This window comes from Corvus kubaryi, unplaced genomic scaffold, assembly GCF_017639235.1.
Source record: "Corvus kubaryi isolate FWS band 111438036 unplaced genomic scaffold, C.kubaryi_AGA036_p1.0 37398, whole genome shotgun sequence".
NCBI classification, from domain to species: domain Eukaryota; kingdom Metazoa; phylum Chordata; class Aves; order Passeriformes; family Corvidae; genus Corvus; species Corvus kubaryi.
This window is the reverse complement of record NW_024581137.1, coordinates 4,059,310-4,086,956: the sequence shown is the minus strand read 5'-3', so window position 1 is coordinate 4,086,956 and position 27,647 is coordinate 4,059,310. Positions and strand designations below refer to the sequence as shown.

At 39.2% G+C, this 27,647-nt stretch overlaps 1 protein-coding gene across 1 annotated transcript in view; it reads left to right on the top strand.

The window, feature by feature from the left end:
- Nucleotides 1-27,647, top strand: part of LOC121671862 (tensin-3-like) — an 85,511-nt gene that overhangs the window by 20,535 nt on the left and 37,329 nt on the right. Inside the window, exons 2-3 of the mRNA XM_042044120.1 lie at nt 3,762-3,806; nt 19,898-20,009. Coding sequence (XP_041900054.1) covers nt 19,983-20,009 — 27 coding nt within the window. The 5' untranslated portion in view covers nt 3,762-3,806; nt 19,898-19,982. The remainder of the gene's footprint in view (nt 1-3,761; nt 3,807-19,897; nt 20,010-27,647) is intronic.

The window sequence follows — 27,647 nt, the reverse complement described above, 5'->3', positions numbered from 1 at the left end:
TCTGCTTGTGCATATCTGGAGATGGAAAGGGAAGAAACATAGCCCCTCAAAGAGAAATGAGGGGTATGTTTTTGGAGGTTTTAGGAGGACTGCTCATGAGACTGGAACCATGCTGGAGAAGTTCACTGAGAACTGTCTCCCATGGGAAGGGACCCACAGGGGAAGGACTCCTCTCCCTGTGTAGCAGAAGAAAACTTCAGGTGATGAACTGACCAAAACTCCCATGCTCTGTCTCCCTGCACTGTCGGTGGGAAGGAGGGAGGTGTTGGGGAAAGAAAAGGTGTTTTTAAAGGTTTATTTTACTTATCATTATCCTCCTCTGATTTTGTTAGTAATAAACTCATTTTGTACCTCTAAGTTGAGCCCTTGGAGTGTTTTCTTCCGGTCCTTAGCTCATGAATCCTTTGTTAATTTTTTTCTCTCCTCTGCCCAGCTGTAGCAGAGGAGGAGTGAGTGACTTCCATGGATGTGTGTACATTTGGCCAGTGTCAAACCATGACAGTATTCTGGGTAATCATTTTAATTTCAAAGACTGACCTTTTGCTCTGGGAGGAATTGAAGGGATATCATATGTGTGGATGGGAGGTGGTGAATATTCCTGAAGGGGATTAATTTTCAGGTGACTTAGATGCTTTGATCCTTTCCATCTGCAGGTTGGCTTGTTTTAGCTTGCTCATGTAGGGATAGAAAATTCCTGCCTTCCTTTTATGTTTGGAAAATTGCTTATAGCCCACACATGACTCTGTAATTGGGGAGAGATTGTTCATTCTTGCCTGCAGGAAGACATTTCTCTGTCTGCTGACATGGAGTTCCAGACTAGATAGAGGGAATGCAGGAAGAATTTCAATGGGAAGCAGGGCTGCACAACTCCTAAGCTACAACTCTTGAAGAAATTGACACTAATCGTCCAGAACAACATCATGTATTCTGCAGGATGAGGGAAGTAAAACTGCTCAGTAGCACTCAGCCTCTGTGTCTCAGTGTATAATGTTGTGGTTATCTGTAGTATTTGGTTACTGCATAGAAATTATAGTGAGTTTAGAAAAATTTTATTTATTGACAATCCACAAGAGTTTGCTCTCATGAACATATTTTTCTTGTTTATTTCAACTTCAGACCTCTTAAATGTGGGTAGAAGGGATCATATACATTTAAGTGACCTGAAAATAGACAAGGGTCTGCTGATAGCAAATGTTATGCTCTGCTTCTCAGCCAAACATCTTAAAGACTATTAAGCTTGTTCTCTGTTGAACTTGTATTGCCCTGCCTCCTCTCAAGTTGCTCTTTTAAGTCAAGATATTGCAAAAGAGTGAGAATTTTCTTTGCATTGTATTTTCTCAGAATTCTGCATTGTATTTTCTCAGAATTGGGTGCTTATACTGCAGGTAAGAGAGCAGTGGTCGGGTTACAGAGAGATTTAATCCCCTACCTCTTCCCCACCCCAGAAGACACTTTGAAAAGTTTTGTATGTCCACATGTGTCATTTGGAACTTTTCATCCCTCTGAGAGTATATGATGCCCCAAATGAAGATTTTATGTCTTAATTAAAAACTAGTAGCGCATAAGTCAGAGACCTGGCATAGGCTTATAGTGTTTTTTTAGTGGAATTTTCCCCAGTGTTGCTTCTACATTTAAAGATTTTAGGAGTTTGCTTTGAATTGGGATCACTCTTTGATTATTTTAAAATCTCACAGAATTTTGTTCAGAAATGTGTTTGACAAAGGCCATGTTCTAGAATGAAAAAAGGTAGTCTGTCCAGCTTTGATTAGATGACTTACCTTGATGCTTTTGTGCTTTTAGTTTGTGGCTCATTCTAGGTGCTTTGGGTCCTAAGGAAAGAATATTAAGCACTCTTCTCACCCACCTCACAGAGGTCTTTTTGAAAGAAACTGGGGGCAGTTTAAACCTCCTGAACTCACAGTGATTGTCACCTGCTGGTAGCTGGGTGTCTGCTAGTAGAAGATTGTGTATTTGAGGTTAAATTTGAGTGAACCGAGTAAAGCATGGGGGTTTTTGTGTTTGAGAGATCTTGGGTGATATAGTAGTGTTAAAAAAATTAGAAGAATTGGCAATTCTGCCATCTGCTACCATTTTTCAGGAGCAGTAAGTGGTCTCTAATAATTGAATTGATTTCTTAACAAATGTCTCTTTAAAAAAAGAAGCTGATGACTAAAGCAAGTTGAGTGAGTCAAAGGAAATGACCTGTGCAATACCTATAAAAATGTTTTTTTTTTTTTTAATTTTGATATTAGGACTTATATGAGGACCTTTGGGGGACCTTGGAGGATAATTGTTTGTTGCTGTCTCTGTGGAAGTATTTGCTTCTAGATTTAGATAGATCAGTCAGTGGTGAAGAGAAAGTCTTAGGATAGGTCATGATGCAAGTAAGCATTGCAGTAGATTATAAACTCTACAAGTTTATGCTGACTGGAATGCTTGGAAATGATGGCATGAATTGGACAACTGTAAGACTGAATTCCAGGTAATCTGATTCTGCTAGAAATTTTCACTTAGATGACCTTGTAGGATCACCTTGCTTTTTGGAGACTGAGCTCATTGGAACACTTCAGTTACATGAACGAAATCTTAATCTCGGTTCAGGCAGCCTGATGTTTTGAGGATACCTCACATAAACCAAGAAGTCTGTAAGAGATGCTCTCCTTTTCACAAAGCACAGTGATTTCAGTCACAAAAAGACTTAAACACAGCCATCCTCCAAAAGGCAGAGTAATAGAAAGGTAATAAATTTTCTGCAAAGTGTTACTATGACAAGACATGTCATTTAGTCTGAAGACGTCTGTCTGTAGTCGCAGCACCTGCAAGCAGTAAGAGCAAAAAGGGCATCTATATGTTGCGGTACAGGAATTATACAATTAATATCTTGTGTATATGTGTGTGTTTTGCATGGAAAAGATTAATTTGTCATGGTTGAGTGAATAGAATATAGTAGTTCAGGTTGCTAAATTGCAGAGTTTGGTTTGGCTTAACTTTTAAAGAATTTTATCACTTATTCTAAAAAAAAATACTTCATCCTTTATTTGTTTGCAAAATGGTGTTTCTTTGTTTAAAAATATCTGCACTGGTATTGATGTCTTACTACCTGTTCTGTCAGCAGTAAATTTTGATTTCCAGAGTTCAAGTTGCTATCATGTATAAACACAGCATGCTTGTTACTGTATAGAGGATGTTGTGGGGACAGGTTGGAGTCTCGGGTGCACATGGTGAACTGTGGTGTGTTAGGTTGCTCAAGGTGGTGAAAGAATAACTGGAGAGCAAAAAGGCGGACAATTAATTGCAGCTAGGGGAAGGTGACAGTTGCAGTCAGTATAATAACAGGCTGTGAATTGAACTTAACCTGAAGTGAAAACTGGTTGAACAGTTGTCTGGCATTTTGCTTTCCTTTACGCGTTTCTCCCTGTGCCACCACCCTTCCCTCTGCCCCCTGTAGAAACCTTCAGATCTAGTGGGATCTGATACAGGTCTGAAATGAAATGTTGCCTTGATCTCTGATAGTAATATTGGGAAGCTTTTTCAGATGCTTTGGTAAACATTTTTATTTCTCACTTAACTGGTTTTTTGATGTACAGAGGAGAAATGGATATACTTAGAGCATACCTATGTGGCTGTGTAGGGGTTAAGTGCTATTTAAAAATTGTTTTAGTGGGGGGAAAAAGGTTTCTAATTGTAGTGAAGTATTTTTGGAATTTGCCCTGTCAGTTAGTAATATTTCACTAATTAAAGCAACCCTTTGTTTAAAACAGACTCACAACAGTTCATCTGGAGAGTTGGCTTGTAGACAAACTGAGGTATGTTCATTCATCAGTGATTCAACATATTTTATTTGCTGATGTTTCTGAAGTAATGCTTTTAACTTGGAAGAAGATAATCACATCTGTACATTCCTTGTGGTTTCTCTAATGCTGAAGGTTGCAGCTTTTAAAAAATTTTACTGCCTTACAATCTTGTGTGTACTGAAAATTAACGAACAAAACAAGCATATAGACTAGGCTCTCTTTGGCTCTAAGTATCAAGTTTGTTTGGCAACATTAAGGGATTATAAATCTTTGCTGAAAGAACATGATCAAGAGGCAGTTCTCTCTTTTCCCCTTTCTCTCATGTACACTCTTGCTTGGGAGAATAGTGTGTGTTCTGACTGTGGTTTGGTCGATACGGTTGTATGTGTTTGTAGAAAAGTGAGTTCTTGTTTGGAAATTGTACTTTTGCTGTAAAGGAAAGGACAGGGGCCGTGTTGATGTACAGTGACAGCTGAAAAAGTTTACAGATTTTCCTGCCCTAAACTGCATTATACAAAGAAAGTCACATAATACTAAAAAGTCAACATACAGCTAACTGTACACTTGCAGGTGGTGTTTTCCCAATGCTGCAGATTCACTGCTTGCTCTTAGTTGCTTGGTTTTGTCAAATGGCTTGCTGCTTGTTAAGAAGTCTTTGCCAGATTAAAAAATTTTGAAAGAGTAAAACCTCTGACCATCTGGCTTTTTGGGTGAAATCTGTTGAGTGATGAAGACCTGCTAATACTTTAGGCTAGACTGAGACTTGGTAGCTTTTTTCTGAAAGATTACCTCTTCTTCATTAATAGATGATCACAGGCACACCTCAGGTTTTGAAAAAACAATATTTGTGCTTTCCCTTCACAACATTTATAAAAATACCAGCATGCAGACCTGCCTTGTCAACAGACCTGCAAACAAACATGTCCAGGCAATGAAGATGCTTCAGAAGTTTTAGTTGATTTCAACAGCAATATTGATACATTACATGATGTACTCTGTAATAATGAAGATGTTACTGGAATATTTGGATGTCAAAACTAACTAAGCCTTTTAAATAAGCATTCTGTAGTTTCACATGTTTTTTGTTATAAATTTCCATGAAATTTCAGATTTTGGCAAGTGTGTCATGGGACTATTGTTTTTTCAAATTACTGTGATCTAGGAAATTACTGTATTTGAAGAATCTGTTCTAGCAGTGTTTTCCCTTTTTTTTTCTATGAGGCAGAAGGAGTAGTAACTGCTCTGAATGAATGAATGAATGAATGAAACCCTCTAAAAGTGCAAGAAAAGAAATCTAACCTATGATAAAGTAGAAATTATGAAGGCTTTAAAGGAAACTTGTTTTCTGAGAAAAGAGTAGAAAAGCAGAGTACTTTTCCAGTGTGCCAATATGAAAGTAGCCTTGGTGCTACAGATGTGAATGGAAACTGAAAAACCCTGATGAAGTGATACCAATGAGATTGGAGAGTATTTGATAAGAAGAGTAAGGGTTTGTGGAGCTTTGTGGTTGGTAGAAGGAAGAAGTTAGTGTTTCAAGTGGATTCCTTGGGCCTTGGTGAATTTTTCTTCACTTGCTGTGGTAAGAGACCCTGATTTTAGTGCCAGAGAAATAACTAGGATAGTTATTTGGAAATTTAAAGTGCATGGGTTTTTGAGCCAAAAGGAAAGACCAGGTCAGTTGAGTTAAGCAACAGTTGCATTTTATATAATTGTTTTTCTTGATGTAATAGTTTAACTATTTGTCCTTGGGTGAGTGACCAAGTTAATCAGCTACAGAGCAGGGACTCCATAAATGTCTGTTGTGTTTGATTTCCATTTCCACAAGAGCTTTAGGTCTTGTAGCTGAATATGATCCTTGTACTTATGCCATTTTACATTATTCTGGTTCATTCATATGGCAGAGGAGAGGAATTAAAGTTCCCAACCTCAGGCCAGTAGCAACAAATCTTTTCCTGGCTGGATGGGAACATAGAGTGGTCCCAGTTGGTTGCAGCCTGTACTAGTCAGTGACCTAAATTTATAAAATTTGTCAAGATGGCTATTTTCTTGTACTCTTGCTAGAGGTTAATATTTGAATGGCTAACGGTTAATATTTGGAATAGCTAACTGAAAAGGTGGAGACCATTTGAACAGGCAGGGAAGGGTGTTGTCCTATCTCCAGCCTGGGACTGAAGTGAAAATGGTTATATTAATAAGGTGGAATTAAGGTTAATTAAAACTCTTTTACGTATAAAAATCTGAGGTTCAGCAGAAGTAGGTGTAATTATAATTATTAGCTTGCTATTGATTCATTCTTTTACCATAATATGGTTTGCTTTGCTGCTAAATTTTTCTTACATTTGCCCTCTCAAATAGAGGTAAAGGTTGAACCTTGCATGGCATGTGCTTTCCCTTTCTGTATGGCAAAGGGTGAGTGCATCTTGTGCTCAGCATGTCTGCCAAAGCCTGAACAGCCTACTTTCCATAGTAGTGATTCAGGTACCAGAGTGTGAATGATGGTTAGAGCTGGAAGCAGTGTGTGGATTGGAAGAAGAGCCTTATTTTGCTGTTTGTCGCAGTGAACAGTGTGTCTGTTACCGTCAGGCTGACACTGATTCCTCCTTAGCATTTTAAAAAATATTTCTGCATCACGAAAGTGTCGTTGTAATATGAATGATAGTTTTAACCAGGAAGTTTTGACACTAGTGCTTGCTGGTTTTTTGTTTGTTTGGTTTTTTTTTTTTGTGTGTAGCTGCATGGGGATTTCTGCAACATGTATCAGACAGTGAGGCCTGTGGAAAGAAATAGGGACTGATTCTTCATGGAAGTTTCAGAGATGTTTATTCTCCAGCCACATGGCCAGAGGACTGCTGGAAAACTCTGACAATCGCAGGACCACCAGGGTGCTCCCCAGGCAGGGGAACACAAAACAACCAATGGGGAGCGAGGTTGACCAGGGAGTAGGGAAACCCCGTGCCTCTACCCCAGGGCCCCTTCCCCCCGGACCCCACGCCAGGGGGGAGGAACCCCAACAGTGTGTCATTCATGTTCTTCAGTAAAAATACAAACCTACCTAGTACCTGTACTATCTCAAAATTTCCTCTGATTTGTTTATGTGGTAAGTGTGGGTTCTGTATATTATCTGTGGTTAGTAGCAGTAAGGGAATATGATCAAGGCTTTGATCCCATATACTGTTTTAACATGAAACAATTGTGTTCAGAGTAGTTGGTACCACCAATCTTATAATACCAAAAAAAAAAAAAAATAGAAGGTGTGCAAAGTCTACAGTTGCAAGTAGAGTGTTTTTCATCAGCTTGTGTTTTCAAAGACCACACAGGAACAGCAGGAAAAATACAAAATAAATGACTAACCACGAGTTGTCTGCTGTCCAATGAAAGTAGTGAATTTGCATCCTGGACCAGGATTGTTGAGTAAATATTTCTGATTTTTGGAGTGGCCCTTATCCTATAAAACATTTCGTAGAAGTCTGTGTAATACTACTTAGGTTCTGTCTCCTGAAAATGGTTGATTATAACTTGATAGAAAAAAATTGTCAAAGCTTCAGTAAAATAGCAGGAAAAAGTGAAACTAGATGTTATGAAAGAAATTAAGCTTTACCCAAAAGTGCACAATGAAGATTTTAATTTTCCACATGAGGTTGTCTACTGCTTCTTAAATTACTGAATACAAAATTTTGTAAGCCAAAAATTTTGAGTCCTCAGGTTTAATATGAAATGCAAAAACTGTTTCTATTTTAAGTTGTTATATAAAATATGTTGGTTTTGATTACTGTTTGGAACAGTCTTAACTACATTAAGTAAGATAAATTTATAAAAAGAGGAAATAGATAAGGACATAAATTCAGGCATACACACAGAGTGTTGTTTTCAATATGAGTTACTATCATTAGTGCAGATGTATGGGATTGCTTGTTTAACTAGAGCTGTTTACACACTGAAACAGGAGTGTTTGGAATACCATTGCTTCTGACGTAGAGGAATAAATTGAAGTACCTGGTTTGGTGTGGAGAACATAGGTGTTGAGTGAAGATGTTTTGGCCACAGCTGCTGGTCTCCAATCTGTTCCTTGCTTAGTGTAACTCCAGCCTTTCAAAGTACAACAGCCAGGTAGACTTAATGCAGTCATTAATACTGTCTTTGTCAGTAGGTCCTACGAGCCATGCTGATAGCCTGGGTTAAAATAAAGTAGGTAAATAAGAATATGTGTGGGGAGAGGAGGAAACTGGACTGATACTGCCATTTCTTCATCCTGCTGAATACCTTTAATGAGATCTTCATGCAGATTTGGAAGGCTTGTTATCTTCTGCTTTTTGAAGATGTAATAACCTGACTGATGACCTCCCTGATAAATGCGCTTTTAGTGTTCATACTTCCTTAGTACAGCACCTGCTGAATGCACACATATATGCAGTGTGCAACTGTCAGCTTCCTTACCTCTGTGTACTTCTATCCTGGATGCTGATTTTTTTCTGGACGATAGCGGGTAGAAAAGATATATCTGAAAGATATCACTTCTGTGCTGCACACATTACCTACTTGAAGTGCTAAATTGAATATGTATTAGTGTAGCACACTTGCCTCAAGCAGGATTGTTGGGGTAGGAGAGAAAACTCAAGCTGTGAGCCTATATGAAATGGGTAAAAATATTCACTGCATTAGTATTAGTAATATTTCTTCTATTTCTTAGTAACTGTGAAAAACGAGGTTCACTCTCCTGTTAGAATTTAAAGAGTTTAATACAAAGACAATAAGAGACACATAAAATAAAGCAAAGAGGTAACGGCCGAGTGCCTTGGCGCTCTGCCAAGAGCACACCTGATGCTAGAGGTGAGTCCTTTTTATACCATTTTTACTGTCTGTTCTTTATTCATATTAAAACTTTTCCAGGAACTGTTCTGCATGGCCACTCCTTGGGTCCGCCTTTTTAGAGCATGCATAGTCTTCGGCCTTGTGGTTTTATTTCTTTTGATTCTTGGGGTTGGACCCGCTAGGTATGAGTCGATGGTAGGGTGGATCTCTTAATTCTCCAGGCAGTCAGGGCTGATTGCAGCTTTGGGCCTCTTTGCCCCCCGGGCAGAGCGGTGATAGCGGCTCTCGGACCCTCCTGGCCGCCCATTCTCCGGGCGGAGCAGCCTTTGGGCCCTTTTGTTCTCTGGACAAAGTGTTGATTAGCAGCTCCTTGGGCCTCATCCTCTGCTCCCTTGGAGGTTATCTTACTTGCTCACACTTGCTAACATTCTTGCTAAAACGAGAGAAAACTACATCCACACAGCAAAAAGCATTTCTAACATTATATAATATCTACTTTAATACTTTGCGAGAAGCCAATACTATAATACATGTTTATAACAGTAACTGATTTAGTGATATCTTCATTCCTCTCAGCTATTTTTTCCTAGCCAGTGTTCTGACAGTCAGCTGCTTCTGTCTGTCCTTTTTCTAGCCCAGGTCTGATCTCTTCTTTTGCTTTCTCTGCTTTCTTTGCAGAATTTGCTAAATTTCCTGGTTGTTCCTTGTTAGATTGTTCCTAGTTGCTTTCTTGGTAGATTTCCTGATTGTTTTTTTGTGATTTTTAAAACAATTATTATTTTGTTCGTTTTTAGTATCTGGTTCTTACCACATCAGAAATTGCTACAAGAGAACTCTTGATAGCTCTTTGGTATTTGGCCTTGTATCTGCATTATGTCACAAAAGGGTTAGGTTGCACATTGCTGCAGTCCTTTGTTGCTTCTGGAAACAGGTTCATTAGGGACTATCAAGACAGAGAGAGGAACCATGCATGTAAGCTCAATGTGTTTGTGTACCTGCAAGAATTCATCTGCAGTGGGAAGAGATTTGATTGGAGAGTCTGTGTGGAAGATGATTTAAAAAAACCCAAACATTAGCTGGCAGCATTTCGAGGGTAGATGCCTAATGTAACTGAATTTTAACTTTTCTTATGCTCTTCATGTTTTTTTCTGTGAACAGAATTAACATGTATGTTCAGAAATAGCCTTTTTCCCCCTGTCATTTAAATATGTGAATTCTAGTCTTCAGCTGTCTAGCTCTGACTGTGGGAGTTCCAGTCTGTATGCAATAAAAGCAGTGTTATAGTTTCAGAGAAGACAAGGTCAGTTCTTTAACAAGGATGAAAAATAGCTATTGACAAACTGAACTTTAGTGAAAAGCAAAGCACAGTCCTTTGCTCCTTTCAAACATTTCCTTTCTATGGTATTTTCCCATACAGAACAAAGTTGGTTTGTCAGTGAGATGAGGATAAAATAGACAAGTTTTTCAGTGTCTGGAGTAATGGACTGTCCATCTGTCTCCTAATTGCTCTTCCAGTTATATAGATGCATGTGTAGTGGAGAAATGAAGGTGTTGAAACAAAAATGCAAAGAAGTGACGGAATGAAAAGATGTGAGATCTGCTGCTGTTTTATGCGAGAGGGGTGACCTCAGGCTCCCTTGTTTGTTCCTGTTGGGAGGAGAGGGAGTGAATCACTGCTCTGTACAAGTGACTAATTCCTAGGGATATTAGGATAAAGGAGAGCGGTGAGGATTTGGCTGGAGAAAGGAAAGTTGTTTCCTCTCTCCAACAGGCGTGTTGCTCTGCCTGCATTCTGCTGGAAGGGATGTTGGGCTACTAATGGGCATGCATTCAGACAACCCTGGGTACTGTTTTTCTTCAGCAGGTGTCATCCACCTCTATGCAGATCTGGATCTATTATCTTCTGGACTGTAATCTCAGCCAGATCATAAGGGGAAGAACCTTTTGGAAAACTGCAAACATGATTAAGTTTCTTTTTGTTGTTTAAAGTTTGAGGTGGCCAACTTCAAAGTTTAAAAAGGAAAAAGAAATTTATCTAATTATCAGTCTTTTTCAAGCACTTTATTCTCTTATATTACCTTTGCATCTTGTAGAAATCATTTTTCAAAGAAAGGTGATAATGCTTTGTCTAAAGAATTAAAAACTTTGAGAAGGCCACATGCAATTGATGAAGGACCTAGATGGTCTAGATGAAGGACATCCTCTGAGGTGAACTGTTTACAGACAATAATTGTCTACAAAGGACAAATGTGTGTGGCATGAATGAATAGTACATAAGATGTAGGTCCTCTCTCTTGTTAGGGAGCAGTGAAGTTGCTGTTACATTCAGTCATGGCTCTCTCTGGACAGGTCACTTGGTAGTGTGGCTAAGGCTCCGGACCCCCATTCAAGAACCCAGTGCAAGACTAGGTTTGTGTCGCTGCTTCTCTATTGGGTCTTGCATGGCCTTGTGTCTGTCTGGCTTTTAACTTGTTAGTTTGGAGCTGTAAGTGAGAGAGATAAGGTGAAAAGCTTTGTATGTGAGGGCCAATACAATTTTCCTTTCAGCTACCAAGGTGTTTTTTTATTATGGCAGCTGGCATTAGAAGAAGCCATGTCTGGAAATAGATCTAGAGTACTAGGTTGTATGAATAGGCTGTGGAGCAAATCTATCCCTTTGGACTGTTAACTTGAAACTTTGAATTATGTATCAGGTCCCAGCCTGTATAAAAGCATGTGGTAGGGTGACAATGTGGTCAAGGGGATAGAACAATTGCTTTTTGGGAAGGGACTGAAAAGATGGGGACTCCTCACTTTGGTTTTCCAAAAACAGGAAGTTGTTGGGTAGGTTAACATACAGAGCTAGTTATGCAGTCCCACAATACAGAAACTAGTAAGTGTCAGACATGGTGGGAGTTTGCATTAAAATGAACAAATAAAGATACTTTAAACAAAGGAGAGCATGAGTTTTTGGTACATGCTGCTGCAGAATATTGTGGGGCAGACGGTACCAGCATGTTCAAAGCAAGAGTTTGACAGAACTAGTGGGAAATGGGTCCATTAGTACAAACTGGGAGGATGGGTCTGTGATGCACCTTCCAGCATGCATGTACATTGCAGGAGCATGAAGGGAGTGGGACGCAGAAGGGGTGGGGCTGGCTTGCTCTGCTTGAATAGTGTCTCTGAAACAACAGTTAAGTACTTGGGTGAAGGAGATGGATGTTGTGCTAACCCAGTAAGGCACAGCTTATGTTTTGAGCCTTTTTTTTAACAATTGGCTGTTGATACACTGAATAAACATTGAATATTCATGCTTTTCACATCCAACCTTTTTCTTTAAGTCTGCAGGACTTGTAAGGTCATGTGGACAGAAACTTTTTAGGGGCTTTTGTTTGTTTGTTTGTTTTTTGAAAAATGTATACGTTTGAAACCCTGGTACCTGGGCAGAATTTCTTATTAAAATAATGAAGACCTGGATTTCTTTAGTCTGAGAAACTACAAAGGCTTCTTCTGCTTAAAATTGTAGTACCAAATATTTTCAACAAGGTGGCAAAAAAGTACTTTGTCATTTTATGTTACTTTTTTGGGCCCTTATGCTTGTACAGTAAAGCAGTTTTGTACTACCAAAGTACATGATTTTTTTCCTTTTTGACATGAACTTTACTCAGCTGGTTCGGTGAGACATTTTTTTCCTCACTAACTTCTCCATGTGCTCTCACTTGAATCATGAGTCAGGAGCAGACTCCACTTGGAGACATATTGCCAGTTCAGGCTGCATGATCCTAAGTAATATCTCTCTTCTCTAGCTTGATCTACTTGTTTGTGTTTCTGTGAAATGCCTTGAATGAATGAGGAGCAAATGGGGTATTTATAACAAATACTCCATTGTCTTTGCAATTCCTCTGAAGTTATTTGGTAATAGTAAGTGTTAGTGTTAGTAGTATAACTAGCTATTTGTGTACATTTTAGGATGTGTGTGTAAATATATCTATATATTTATCTATCTATGCTATGTCTGTCACTGTAGAAATAATCTTTGTGAGTGAAACAGCCAGAAATGCCTTATTTCAGCCATTGTAAAATTACTTTGGTGTTCCAATTCTTTTGTCACCATCCCATATTCTTGTCAGGTAGCATAAGTTCTGCAATATTTGTATATTCACTTGGTGGTACTTGTGGATGTACTTAAATGTGTATGATAGGTATAGTTAATGCAAACTGGCTACAGTGCTACTTTTGAAGCAATATATTTTCCAAGAGATTCTCATGTATGAGAGCTGCAGAGAATCTCATATGCTATGCTCTTTGCTATTTCTGGGAAGTTCTTCATTGTATTTTCATTTTATCCTTGTGTGAGACTTTTGACATAATCACTTTTTATAGTCACCAAGAAGTTGTGGTCAGCCCTGTTCTAAAAGCCAGGTTTACAGGGGAGATGGATAATATATTATTTGGTCTGTATGCACAGTAGGCATTCTTAAATACTTTTCTGGAAATGAAACCTACAGCAAATGTGGAGTACTGGTACTCCACATTTCAGGAAGTTAAAAAATGCTGTTTTACTGCATGGAGAGGAGAGAAACTTGAAACTATTTTATTTCATCAGTATAATACCAACTGTTGTATTCTGGGCAGCTCTATCTCATCAGTATTTGCTGGAGGAATGCTGGTTATGGGAAAGTGTGGGTAAGCTGATATGGGATTTTATTCTTTGATTTTTCCCAGGGATCTTAAAGTAACTGTGCAGAAATCATGGGACTTCTGCTGTGCACTTCAAGTGAGAGGGAGGAGAGGAAGTAGAGAAGTAACAGAAATAACAATGAGCAAACTTAACAGAAAGGTCTGAGAGGTGGCATTCTTCTGTTTGGTGTGCTGTTTTTTTCATTAGTCACATGATTTATTGACATGGCTTAGTTTTCCAAAGGTTTCCTTTTTTTAACTGGAGCTGAGCCTTTTCATGAAGACTTCTTTCAGTCATGTCTTATTTGAGCCTTTCTTCTGGATATCACCTACGGGCATTTCTCTAGCCTATAAAAGGTGGTGAAGTACCTATTCTGCTAATACACTGCTGGCCCCTTCCTCCATGTATTTAAAATAAGAGTTGTAAGCATTATCATCCCGTGGATTTAAATCTACCTTGGAGAGTAAAAGAATGCACAGAGTCCTAGGAAATTGCAGTATAAGTTGGTAAGTTAGCGGATAAGGAAAAGGAATCATTTTTGTATGACCACAGGTGGGAAGTGAAGAAAACATATTTTTGCTTTATGTGATTCTGCTGTTATTACCACAGGCCTAGGCTCTAGGGTATATCACCGTGTCCCGCAGCCATAGGGAGGAGGAGGAGGAGAAGATCCAGCAGGCAGGAATTGTGCAGCAAGATTGATTTATTTAATTATTTTACAAACTCTTTTATAGACTTTTTTCTTCATAGTCTAATTGGACAAAGGATCAGCCACCCCTTGGGGGTGATTGGCTAAAATCCTAAAACATCCATTGTCAAAATATTTTTCTACTGTACCATAAACAAGACTTTTCAAGGTTGCAGGTGGCTTGGTTGTTTACATACTCTGCTACCTCTTCTGTGAGAGAGAAAAGTCTCTCACGGACTTAGAAAATAGCAAGAAAATCCTTGCTAGCAGCATTTTTGTATCTACATGCTGTTATGCTAAGAGGCTATGTAAAATTCAGTAGGAGTAGAGTCTGACATAGGGCAAGTTAATAGGGCTTCGTATGTATGTTTATGGTTTTCTTTTAGCTGGAATGTGACATGGATTTTTACAAATTTTGGAGATGGAGAAATAATGTACAAACAGGTTTTGGCTTCCCCAGCAACACAGAGTAACACCAGAAGTAAATGATTTAATTTCAAAAGTCTAACCATTTTTGTTGAGATTTGTATTTTCTCATAGATATTATTTAGTCACTGCCTGGATGACTTTGTAGGGAACCAATTCTGTTCAGCTAAGTGCCTTTTTTTTGTTTTGTATTGTTTTTAATGGAGCATGTATATGTGTGAATATAATTTTCTTGAGGATTATTTGGAAAGGTTTAATTTAAAAATATTTCCTTGATTATTTAATAAAAGATCTAAACCCTCTGACTGCCTCTTTAAAGAATGAACTGTTATCACAATTGCAGTTTACATGTTGGAAACATGAGGTTGAAATAAGCTAATGTTGCTTAGGTCTGTTATTCATTGAATCATTAACTGTTATGATGTGATATGGTATTTGGGAATAATATTGGGAATACCTATTCCATAGGTGTAATGAACCAGTGCTAAGTCTCTGTCAAGAAGGAATTGCTGTATTGGTATTGCCAAAAACGAAGTTGTGGATCTTGACTGTTTTAACCTGTATTGGCTTAATTTCAGTCTGGAGAGTTTTTTGTAGTAAACTGCCTTTGACAGAGGTGCTGTGAATTTTGCATCTGGTGATGTTCAGCCTGTTGCTACCTAATGAAAATGCTCAGTGATGAGTAGTATTTGAAATTTATCATAGCTGAGGATGCATCTGTAAGTCTTTACACAGTCTGCAGAGTTACATTGATGCAAGTCTGGGATAGAGTTCCACTTCATTAGATTTCTGCATGCCACAGAGAGCACAGCATGGCAAAATATTTCCAGAGTAATTTTCATAATGCTAGCAATTGAGACCACATATAATTACAGACTTTTCTTTGGACAAAACCTGAGTCTGTAGTCTGTGGTTTTGAACTGATTTCTTCCAGTTTTTGTTCCTAACAATCATATGCACTTTAGATTCCAGTATTGAGCCTCATGAAAGTAGCATTGCTTGCTGTGTTTGCTTTGCCTTCCCTCCCCCCCCGCCCCCCGACCCCGCTTCTTTCTTTTTATATGTTTTTCTTTCTTTTTCCTTGGTGTCTTTCTTTGTGCTTCTCCACTAAAGCTGTACCCGGTGACAACAAAGAAACCTTTGTCTAGCCTTCTGTAGATTTCACAGTAGGTTATGCTGAGTTCTTGTATAAGATAAGTTGTGGGTACTGAAGTTCCTTAAATGAGCTGTTTAACTGAATTGCTTGGAGAGCCCATAGTGGAATGTACCTAAAATGAACAACAGGGAACAAAAAATGCACTTTTTTTTTAATGTAGATGCCAAGGCTGCATTGCAAAATATTTCCTAAATGCCACAGAAAAAATGCATTTGATGTTTATGTTGTAAATTAAATGGACAGATTGACTAGTTGATCAACTAATGTCAAGACCTACTTACACTAAACTCCAGTATCTAAACTGTGAGTTCTTATGACAATTGTTTTTCTTTGGAATAGTGCAAACGCCAAGGTTTGCAACGTGTTTGTTAGGTAGGAAATAAGGAGAAGCAGGCCTAGCTACAGAATATACTTACAGTGAAGTTTATCCATTAATTTCTTCAATAGTGCAAGCTCTGCTAAACTAATTTTCAGAGAGAATCACAAACATGTCCCAAAAGTAGAACTCTGCAGGGAAGAAGGGAGGATAAATCTAAAATGAGAATTGTGGTTTTTGTTCATAAGTTTACGGAGAGAAACTGCAGCAACCAGTGGGGATTGCTGACTTTTTTTTTTTTAAGGAAGAGGCTGTGGAAATGAGGGATTCCCAGCTCTTTGGGAACAATGCCCAAACCCAGTATGGCACAGAACCTCCCTGTGTTGAATTAGAGAAGTTACCTGGATGTAATGACATATTTCCTTCCTCCTAGACCTTTAAAAGCATCTCCTGTAGTTTCAAAGCCAAAAAACCCAATCATGACAGAGATTTTTCAAAACGAATAACTTTGATCTGTTTGCCATCAACTATGTTCCTATATAATTCTGGAGTTCAGCTGTTCTTTTTCTTTATTGTTTATTTTTGATACGAATCATACTTCTGACAATATCTTCCAATTTAACCTGAAGTAGCATGATGCAAATGTCATACAGGGGAATTTGTGCCTTTGGTTTCTACAAGGAATGATCAAAGTTTGTAATTACCCTGGTTTTAGCTAGAGTAATTTCTTCTCAGTAGCCGTTACAGTGCTGTGTTTTGGATTTGTTATGAAATAGTGTTGATAACACACTGATGTTTTGTGTTTTGCCAAGTTGTGCTGATACTAAGTCAAGGAGTTTTTTTCCCCCTTTTTCTCATGCTCTGCCAGCGAGGAGGTAAGCAAAACAAACTGGGAGGGAGCATAGTTGGGACAAGTGACCTGAACTGAACAAAGGGATATTCCACACCATAAAACATCATGCCCTGTATATATAAACTGGGATGAATTACTGAAAGGGTGGCTGATCTGCATTCAGGAAGGGCGGTCTTGCATCAGTTAGGAGGTAGCTAACTGAGCAATTGCATTGTGCATCACTTACTGTTTCCTTTTTATTATCATTATTATTTTCCACTGAAAATAAAATACAATAATAATAATAATAAAAATAAAATTGTTCTTATATCAACATACAACTTTAACTTCAATTCTTCTCCCCATTCCATTCGGGGAGGAGGGGGGCAAGAAAGAGGAGAGCTGACCGAGTGGCTGTGTGGTACTTAATTTCCATCTGGGCTTAAACTACCCCTTCCTGGGTTTCGGCACCAAAAAGACAGTAGTGGGTTGACTCTGACAGGATTGCAGGCACCCACCAAAGCTTCTCTATCACTTTTCTCTGCAACTGGACAGGGAAGGGCTCATGAGATAAGGACAGAGCAAGACCACTCACCAAATAGCATTGTGAACAAACCAGACTCGAATTAGAGATATTAACTGAATTTATTACTAACAAATTGAAAGCAGGCTAATGAAAAATAAAGTTAGACTTTAAAAATACCCATTTATTACTAACAAATTGAGAGCAGGCTAATGAAAAATAAAGTTAGACTTTAAAAATACCCTTCCCCACCCCTACCTTCTTCTCAGCTCAAGTGGTGCAGGGAGATGGAGAATGGAGATTACCATTAATTGATGACAAGTTGTTTCTGCTGCTGCTCAGGGAGAGGAGTCCTTCCCCTGCCTCCAGCATGAGGCCCCTCCCATGGAAGACAGTGTTCCACAAACTCCTCTGATGTGAATCCATCCTATAGGCTACAGTTCTCCATAAACTGTTGCAGTGTGAGTCACTGTTCCGTGGGTCCTTTGAGAACAGCCTCCTCCAGTGTGCGTCCTCCATGGGGTCACAAGTCCTGCTAGGAAACCTGCTCCAGTGTGGGCTCCATGAGTCCGCAGGTCCCTGCCAGGAGCCTCTTCCAGCACGTGCTTCCCACAGGTTCACAGCCTCCTGTCAGGCATCCACCTGCTCCAGCATGGGTCTCCTCCATGGGCTGCAGGGGCACAGCTGCTTCTCAATGGTCTTCACCATGGACTGCAGAGGAATCTCAGCTCCTGTGCTTGGAGCACCTCTGCCTCCTCCTTCTCCACTGACCTTGGTGTCTGCAGAGTTCTTCCTCTCACATATTCTCACCCCACTCTTCTCTGGCTCCAATGATATCTGCACAATAACTTTTTTTCTTCTTAAAAATGTTATCACAGAGGCGTTACTTCCGCTTCTGATTGGCCCAGCCTTGGCCAGCAGTGGCTGTCTTGGAGCTGGCTGGTATCGGTTGTGCTGGACATGGAGGAAACTTTTAGCAGCTTCTCACAGAAGCCACTGCTGTAGCCACCCTGCCCACCAAAACCTGGCCATGCAAACCCAATACATGATGAAGCAGTGTATACAATTCAGTTTTATTTCTCAACCGTTTCATCCGCTTTTTCAGACTTTTAAGGATGCGGACCAGTAGATTATTTCTCTCACTAATTTACTAATTTCTGCTGATTAATATACCTTACCATTGGAAAGATTTTCCTGAAAGTCCAGACAAAGGTTTATTCCTGCAGTCTCTGTAATTTATTGTTTATGGAAGTAAGTGAGTTATCTTGGCTTTACACTGTGAGTAAGACCAGCAATATTTCCTGAAGCTATTCTTAAGATCAAGCTGACTGTGAATCCCCACTGGGGATGGGGCATCTGAGCCCGCAGACTGCTCAGTGTGGTCAATTGTTGCCATTTGTGTTCCTCAGGGCTTCTGTGGAGTTTCGGATAGGCCCCTGTGGAGGCTGTACTTGAAAAGTGTCATTGTTTTTATGACTGTTCTTGTGCCTGTTATGTAGCTGTGTTGTAGTTATTTTTGGAATCAGTAAACCTTTTGCTTAGAGCCATATTGAGTTGCTTAAAGCCACAAAGAATTCTTGGGATTCCTCTTTACCGTGTTACCTTGTGCATTGCACCATGCTGGGAAACTTTCTCTACTGACGTATGGGTGGAAGTCTGGTGCTGAAATGGTCCAGCTGTGGGACAGCTTTCTGCTTCTAAACTGCTGCTAAAGCGCAGCACAGGTGTTAGTGTTGAATGCAGACTTGTTTGCAGTACTTTTAAGGACAGTATGGTGCAAATGTGAAATGAAAATGAAGAAACATGAAGAGCATTTGGGGGTTTTCATGGTCTGGTGAAATGTATTTTTGTTTTTGAATAGGTAACTGATATTTCCAGAAAGTCTGCTAATGAACATGAATGTTGTTACACACCTAGAAAAGATAATGGCTGTCAAAGGCTTTTGGTAGCCTCCTCTGTTTTTCTACCTAAATGTTTCCTAAGTTATAAAAGCCATAAAATATCTATTGCAAATATGGTATTGACTTTTTGAATTCTGTCCCCAGTTAGAAATTTCATAATTGTGTTATATTTTAATATGATATTTCAGCTAATGTGGAAATAATGCTACTTTAAACTAGTGTATGTTTCTTATACAGGAAAGAAACAAAGGGAATTTTAAGTTAGCTTTAGTTAAATTGGCTACTGTGATAGAGCAGTTCTTACGGTATTTTTAACCAGTTGAAACTGAACCAATGCTAGTTTTTATGTAGATAAAACTTAGGTCAGAAGACTGTTGGGTCATATCATAGACATTATTCTGTATTTTCTCTTAAAAGATAAGTTACAGAGTGAATTGTGAAATTATGATAAAAAATGAATTGCAGTGGCCATGTCCTGATGTGCAAGAGGTTGTTCACATTTTGATGTCTCCCACACTTGAGAGTGGAAATCTTATGTTCTAGAACAAGAGTGAGGATGAGAGAGCGAGCAAGAGCACTTTCATGTTGCTACTATTATACTGCTAAATATAACATGACTGTTAAATGGTACTATATATAAAAGTATACTGTTAAATTTTGTTATATATACACTACTGTATGTAACTACTAAAAATAACTACTGTTATTGTTATTTTAAAATTATTTATATTTCCCTTATAATTATGACTCAAAAGCTGAGTGAAGGTCTGATGTTATTCTCCTTGCTTCCAGCCTCAAGCAACAGCTTCAAGGTCTCACACCTTCAAAAATAAGTCTTTTAAGAAATCCAGTATCTGTGGAATCTGCAAACAAGTAAATGATAGCCAAGGGATATCCTACAGAGGTGAGTAATACATGATGTGGTGTTTACTTTCTTGCTTCGTTAAGAAAATTAGTTTTATATTAATGTTTAAATTTCTAGAAATCCATGTTTCTGGTATTCCTCCTGGACTAAGTTACCTTCAGTTTATTTCTTTCCTTTGTACAATAATGTTCCCTGCTACTGTCAGGGAATAGGGTGCTGTAGTAGGTAATTGGACTTGTATAATCATGTACTTATACTACTGTGCTATTTAGACAGAGTAAGGCAGTGCCTGCAGAGGATCTGTAAGGAGCATATGCGTGATGTGTACACAGTGGATGACATATGCTTCTGGAATTCAGTCTACAAATGAGGAAGTGTGTGACCCTTGCTCCCTGAGGCATGAAGGATTTATCTATGTTAATTTCCAAAAGAATCACAAGAGCAGTTGTCTATTTATTTACTTTAATTTTTCCATTTGCATTATGCTCTGTCTAATCATTAGTCCTTCAGTCTAATCACTCACAGAAAGAATAAAGATGTCCTGGATAACACAGACTAGACACTTTCTGCCTGTGGTATTCCTGCCTGCACCTTAATGCTGTTTTCCCTCACTCTTCTCCCTTGCTGTGTAGAATTGCACATCCTTCCCTCTTCTCCATAGGATACCTGTGAAAAATTAAATATTGGGAAAGCTCAATAGAGGTCCTTTCTGCAAGTTGCCCAGGGATAGGGCTTTTGATCCCCTGGTTCTGCCTGGTTAGTGTTTGACTCCTGTTGTTCCATGTTAATCAAACCGTTCCTTTACTTCCGAGAATGAGAATGCTATTGTCTGTTCATCTAAAAAGTAGTTGCTGTTTTCACTTAGAGGTGTTTGCACCAACTTCAGGTTCTAGTTGGATCTCCTTCTCCCATCTCCCCCCTTTCATGTTCTTCAGACAACTTAGGATCCCTCTGAGAGTTTGAAAGGGAGGTGTGAGAGGATATGGAAGGAATGTGGCCATTTCCTGAGCTATGGTGCAGACTGCAGATGAACAGCTATATATTCAGCATTATAGCTATCATCATAGGAGTGGTAATTATGTATGCATTTCTTTAAAATATTTCTTCTCGCTGTCCTTCTGGAGGTTGGTTCCAAAGTTCTTAGGATTTAGTTGTTTTCCATTTAGCAGGAATAGTATTTTTGGAAGGAAGACTGCTTAGTGAAGAAACTGCCTAAAGACCCTCTTGATCAGGTTCAGTATAAACAGTACTGTACAGGAAGAGAACCAGAACTTTGATTCATAGAATCATTTAGGCTGGTAAAGACTTCTGAGATCATTGAGTCCAAGTGCTAACCTGTCACTTTCAAGTATACCACTAAACCATGTCCTAAAGGGCCACATCTATGCATCTTTTAAATGCCACTTTCCTCCAACACACTCCCCATTCAAATACATTCATGTCTATGATACATCCGTGTCTATTTCTAAGTCAGTCTGGGATAATCTTCTCTAGGTTTCTGGGTGCAATTTTCAGAAGGAGCCCCTCGACTTTATTACCTAGCCTCTTGTGTTGATGTGAGCATCTGGCAGACCCACCAGTCGTCTTTGCTACTGTTACATTTTGACTGATTGTTGTTTGATACTTACCTGTGGGATGGGAGCAAACAGAAGTTACACAGTGAAGAGATGATTCCAAGTAATTTCAATTTAATAAGAACTCATTTGTATTTTAACTTACAGCATGGACTTCATAAAGCATAGTTTTGGAAAAGCAAGAACTAAAAGTAGTCTCTTTCCTTGCCAGCACTTCAGGTACTTGAAATGTATCCCTAGTACTCTGAAACTCTTATTAATATGAAGAAAAATAAGCTAGCTGTTTCAGAGCCAAATCCTGGTGCTGCTCTGCTGCTTCTGATAAATTCTCCCTTGGTGTTGCAAGTTGGCATTGCAAGGGAGGGGAGGAAGAAGAAAAGCTTATAGTTAAGAAATAGTTTCTTTGTTAATAAGAAAATCTTCCCTTTTAACAGTTTCTTCTCACAAATTGACAGCTCTTTGTCCAGACTATAGGTTCCTTTCAGACTGGATCTTACCAGTTAAGGGAAAGTTACATGTAAGCGAAATGAGGTAAGGGGAAAGCTCCAGATTGGTCAGTATGTAGTATTCGCTGTTTTCTAGCAATGAATCATCTACTTGTTGTAAGAAAAAAGAAAAAAAGCTGTAACTGGGTGTTGTGTAGGCTTTTTGTAGTATGTGGTAGTAATTTTGGGGGTGTGTTTGGGGGTGTCAGCCTTGTCTTGCAAATGCGGTGCGTAAAAACTTACTGTGACCAATGAACAATTTAATGAAAGGTACCATTGAATGATGTCCCTTTATCCTTTCATACTTCAGTCCATCCCAGTAAAGTATACTCAGTTACAATTTTTCTACAAAAACAGTGGCAAAAAGGAAAGAGAGAGTTGAAGAAAGGGAAGCTCCTGGCTCTTTTTCTGCGTGGTAAGCATGTTTGTCTTTGATACAGATTCTCATTATGAGGTAAGGACAAACAGCTTTTGATTGATTTCTACACTACCTGCATATCTTGCAGTAAGCTGAGGACCGCATGACTCCCCATGTCTCTTCAGTACTACCTCAAACTTGAATGCTCTGGTTGATTTTCCCTGAAGTACAGTATAATTTAATTCATGGCTAAACAAATAATACATAATAATCTTGTGCATTTACATGGTTAGCTAAAGGCCACTAGGGTTACAGAAGCCTTTTGATTTTATTTTTTTAAGCTACCTAAATGTTGAATATCCAGTATTTTACCCTACTTGTAAACAAGCTGTCATAAGGATGTAATTTCTGTCTTTACACATGAATTTCTATTTTATTATTTTTATTTTATATTTTATATATATAAAACAGATGTTAAAAATTTCTTTTACTTTATTTTCCTTTGCTTTTAAAAGTTATTATTTATCTTTGTTGTGTTTTGATCAAATAATTTTTAGTGTAGAACAGAGAGCTCTGAATCTCTAGACTTTCTGGCAATTTAAAAAACTGGAGACCAGATTTGGGAGATTTGAGTAATTTTAAATAATAAAGTATTATTCTGTAGCTCTTAGAACATTGATGTGATGGGTTGTCTTGGGGTGAGTTTATGATGTGTATCCCCTATCGCTGCTCTATGCCCAGAAATCAATCCTGTGCCTTCTGTGCCTTTAAACTGAGCCTGAGAGGGGGGAGAGAAAAAAACTGAGCAAACTTTTCAAAACAGTTGTTCAAGGACACAGATACACACTCCTCTGCGTTCTCCTGCTGCGGCGAGAAGAGCAGAGGAAGCACCCGGCTTGCTTTTCAGCCAGCTTTTGGCTCCTTTTCTCTGGAGGGAGACGGAGAGTTGAACTTTGTTTTCCTGGGACTTCAGTTTTTCCCTTCTTCTCTTCCGGGCTGTTTCAACATCAGAACACACCAGGAGAATTTTCGACCAAGGCCTCGGAGGTGGGCCCACACTGACCCAGCTCCAAGGAGGAGGAGAGGAACCACACCTACAGAAGGACTCTGAAATCTTCCCAGGTTTCTCTCCACAGCGAGAAGTTTTATTATTCAGCATTATGTTATTTTCCTGTGTGTTTGTTAAATAAATAGTTTATCTCTTTCACTTTCCTCCGAGGAAAAATTTTTTTCCCCTGAACCTGGTGGGGGAGGGGTGGTTGTAACCTGCCTTCTATCAGAGGATATTTTCCTCCAAATTTGTCCAAACCGGTACATGGGTGAAATATGTGTGAAAAGTTGAAACACTTTACAGACGTCTTTTGATGAAACTCCCCTCATCTTCAGTTGACAGTTAAGTTACCTAGTTTAGGTTTAGCTGCTAGTGAGGCTTTACATGCACTACAAGCATTCCATAAACTAATTTTTGAGTGTAAAGCAATTAATGGTTCTTTGAATGAACTGAGTGTCTTTTTGTTAATCTAATGTAGCTATGAATGTGTTGGTTTTGGAAATATATGTTGGAGTGATCCAAACAGGAGTTCTTGTAGAATTTTAGTTCCTGGCTTTTTTTTTTCTGAAAATCTTTTTCCTTGATGCTTTGACTATGTTTGAGTTTTGCTTTCTTGCTTTGAAACTTTACTTTAAATCATGTATAAATGTTAGCCAGAGGTGCCAAATTATATTGGCATGTGCTGTTAACTGTATTGTGAGCAGAGAAATTCTTATCATGGTGTTATGTGCAAGCTAAGTGTAATAAAGAGTACAATTAATCTTCTTGACTTATTTGTAAGTTATTAATAACTTTCATCTTGTAAATTGTGTTAACATTTGTTTCATTCAACTGTACAGTAAATAAGTCCTGGACTGTTTCATTGAGCAGGTTAATGATAGAAACTATGTTCTCATCAAATTGCAGTATCTGTGTTAATTCAAGTGCTTTCGCATGCTTACAGACCATAGATAAAGATTTGAAGACAATTTGAGCTATTTTTCTTTAAGATATTTTCCTTTGAAATTCACTTGCTTGTTTGTGACTGTGCTTGTGGTTGGTGAGTGTTCTACTTAATATCTCACTTTCGGGTTAGTTGGCGTTACTCAATTGAAAAAGTCCTCTGTATTTAATCAAATTCATTGCTTATGACAAGTCAAAATACATTTTTATATTAAGACTCATATGGAGATGACAAATTGTTTGGGCATACTATGTGTGTAAATATATGGATATTTAATTTTATATGATTATATTGCAGGTGGTTTTATATACTCTGTTTTTCAGTAAGTGCTAAGACCAGTAATAACTTTTGAGCATTTTAATAATGTGCAAAGCATGTCTCTTGCTACAAGTCCTGGCAGACAAACTAGGAAGGTAGAATATGTATCCTGCTTGGGCTAGTGGCATTATAGTTGGCTCTAAATGGCAAAGTGTGTAGTGAGGTAGGAGTGTTTGTGTCAGTCTGATTTCCATGGGGTGATCCTTGTGAAATAAGATCCTGTAAGGTGCTTACATGGGTGTATTATGAGATGTATCTATCTATCTCGTATTTTTATATATATATACTCTAATTTCAACGTAACTAAACCATCTTCTAGTTAATTATGGCAATGGGAATTGGTTGATTAACCATAAGATTATTAATTATGGCAACAGGCATACCCATCTACTCATGTTGATGTTATAACATGGGAAGTTTTTGAGACAATGAAAAGATTGTCATCAAATTAAAATGTCAAATGCAATGAACAAGACCAGGTAGATGATGAAAGTCACTCTTCCCTCATCTGCCAGTTCTGTAGTGCTGTCACAGAAGGCTACCAAATTTGTCAGGCAAGATATGCCATTAGTGAAGTCATGTTGGCCATCACCAATCACCTTATTTTCCATGTGCCTTAGCATAGTTTCCAGGAGGATCTGCTCCATGATCTTGCCAGGCACTGAGGTGAGACTGACTGGTCTGTAGTTCCCTGGGTCTTCCTTATTTCCCTTTATAAAAATGGGGGTTATGTTTCATTTTCTTCCAGTTAGTGAGAACTTCAAGGGAATGCTACAACTTCTCAAATGTGATGGGTAGTAACTTAGCCACTTCCTCAGCCAGATCCCTCAGGACCAATGGATTTATTTCATGTCCCATGGACTTGTGCTCTTTCAGGTTCCTTAAATGGCCTTGGACCATGTGGTCTCCTACAGCAGATGGTTCTTCATTCTCCCAATCCCTGCCTTTACCTTCATTGAGTATTTCAGCCTTTTCTATGTCCTGGATAACCAGGTCTCCCATATCCTTCCTAAGAAAACCCACATTTTCCCTAGTCTTTCTTTTATCACCAATGTACTTATAGAAACTTTTTTGTTACCTTTGATGCCCTTTGCCAGATTTAATCGTGTCAGTGTTTTAGGTTTCCTAACTAGTTCCCCGGCTGCTCAGACAATCCCTCTGTTCTTCTTAGGCTGTCTCTACCTTCACGTTTTAGAGGGTACCTTTTTGCATTTGAATATGTCTGGGATCAACTTGTTCATCCATGCAGTCCTCTTGGAATTTATACCTGATTTCCTCTTGGTAGGGATGCATTGCTGTTGAGCCAGGAAGAGATGATCCTTGAATTTCATCCAGCTTTCTTGAGCCCTTTTTCCCTCCAGTGCTTTAAGCCCACGGCATTCTACCAAGGAGATCCCTAAAGAGGGACACAAGTCTGCTCTCCTGAATTCCAGGGTAGTGAGCTTGATGTGCATGTTCCTTATCACGGTGTCCCGCAGTGGTAGGGATGAGAAGAGAGATCCAACAGGCAGGAATTGTGCAGCATGATTGATGTATTTAATTATTTTACAAACTCTTTTATAGCCTTTTTTCTTCATAGTCTAATTGGTCAAAGGATCAGCCACCCCTTGGGGTGATTGGCTAAAATCCTAAAACATCCATTGTCAAAATATTTTTCTACTGTACCATAAACAAAGCTGTGCAAGGTTGCAGGTGTTCATAGTTTATAGAACTCGGCTAATATCTTCCATGAGAGAGAAAAGTATCTCATGGGACTGGGAACAAGCAAGAAAATTCTTGCTAGCAGCAATATTTGTATCCACAGATCCTCACTACCCCAAGGATCTAGAACTTCACTGCTTTGTGGTCACTGCAGCCCAGGCTTCCCTTGAGCTTCATGTTCCCCACCACCCTCTCCTTGTTGGTGAAAAAAAGATCCAGCACAGCACTCCTCCTTGTTGGCTCATCTGTCACTTGGAGAAGGAAGTGATCAATGCCTTCCAGGAGCCTGCTGGATTGCCTGGGTCCTGCTGTGTCATCATTCCAACAGATACTGCGTTGTATGAAGTCCCTCATGAGGGCCAGGGCTTGTGACCCTTGAGGCCATTCTGTTTTACTGCAGAAGGCATCAGCTCAGCCTTCCTTGTCAAGTGGCCTGTAGTAGGCCTGCACTATAATGTCATCTGTTCCTGCCCTCCCACCCTTTCATCCTGACCTGTAAACTTTCAGTCAGCTCCTCATCCATCACGAGGTAAAGCTCTATGCACTCCAGCTGGCCATTCAAAGAGGGCAACAATGTTCTGCCCGGTTACAAACCGAACCTGCGACAAAATGGTGAAGAATGCGGGCAATTGATGAGAACTGTGAGATAATGATTAATTAAGAGGAGTACTGGGCAAAGCAAGTATTAAGTCATAAGTTAAGTAGCATGATAGCGAGAAACTTATATTGTAATTGTATTGAACTATCTAGGGGTGGAATATGGTAGAAGTTGAATGTAATTTTGATAATAATTCTTAAATGTGTCTTCACAGAGGCGAGGGGTGGAGAATGTCATAGGTTAGCAAGCATAGTCCTGGAAGGGATGTCCTTGCTAAGGGGTGCTTACAGTTTCCTCTGGGAACTGATAGAACCTATCAGCTGGCCAGTTTGAATATGGACAATTCTCTAAGCCACTTAAAGTTGTGACCACCTCTGTGATCCACATTTAAGAATAGGCAAACTCCCCCTCCAAGCTCTCTCTCGTTTCCGGTGCTGGGACAGGTGGCTGCAGGCCCCGAGTGGGGGCCGGGCCACGGCCATCCTGGAGTCGATGGACCTGTTCCAGCCGTGGAACTCCCCCCACTGCCTTGCCGTGGGCAGCCGGAGCGGCTCGGCTCTCCCCCCTCTCCACTGCGATAAGAAAAATTCAACATTCCAGCTGCAAAGCTGCAAGGCCGAGGCGAGATTAACCCTTTTATTGCTCTGAA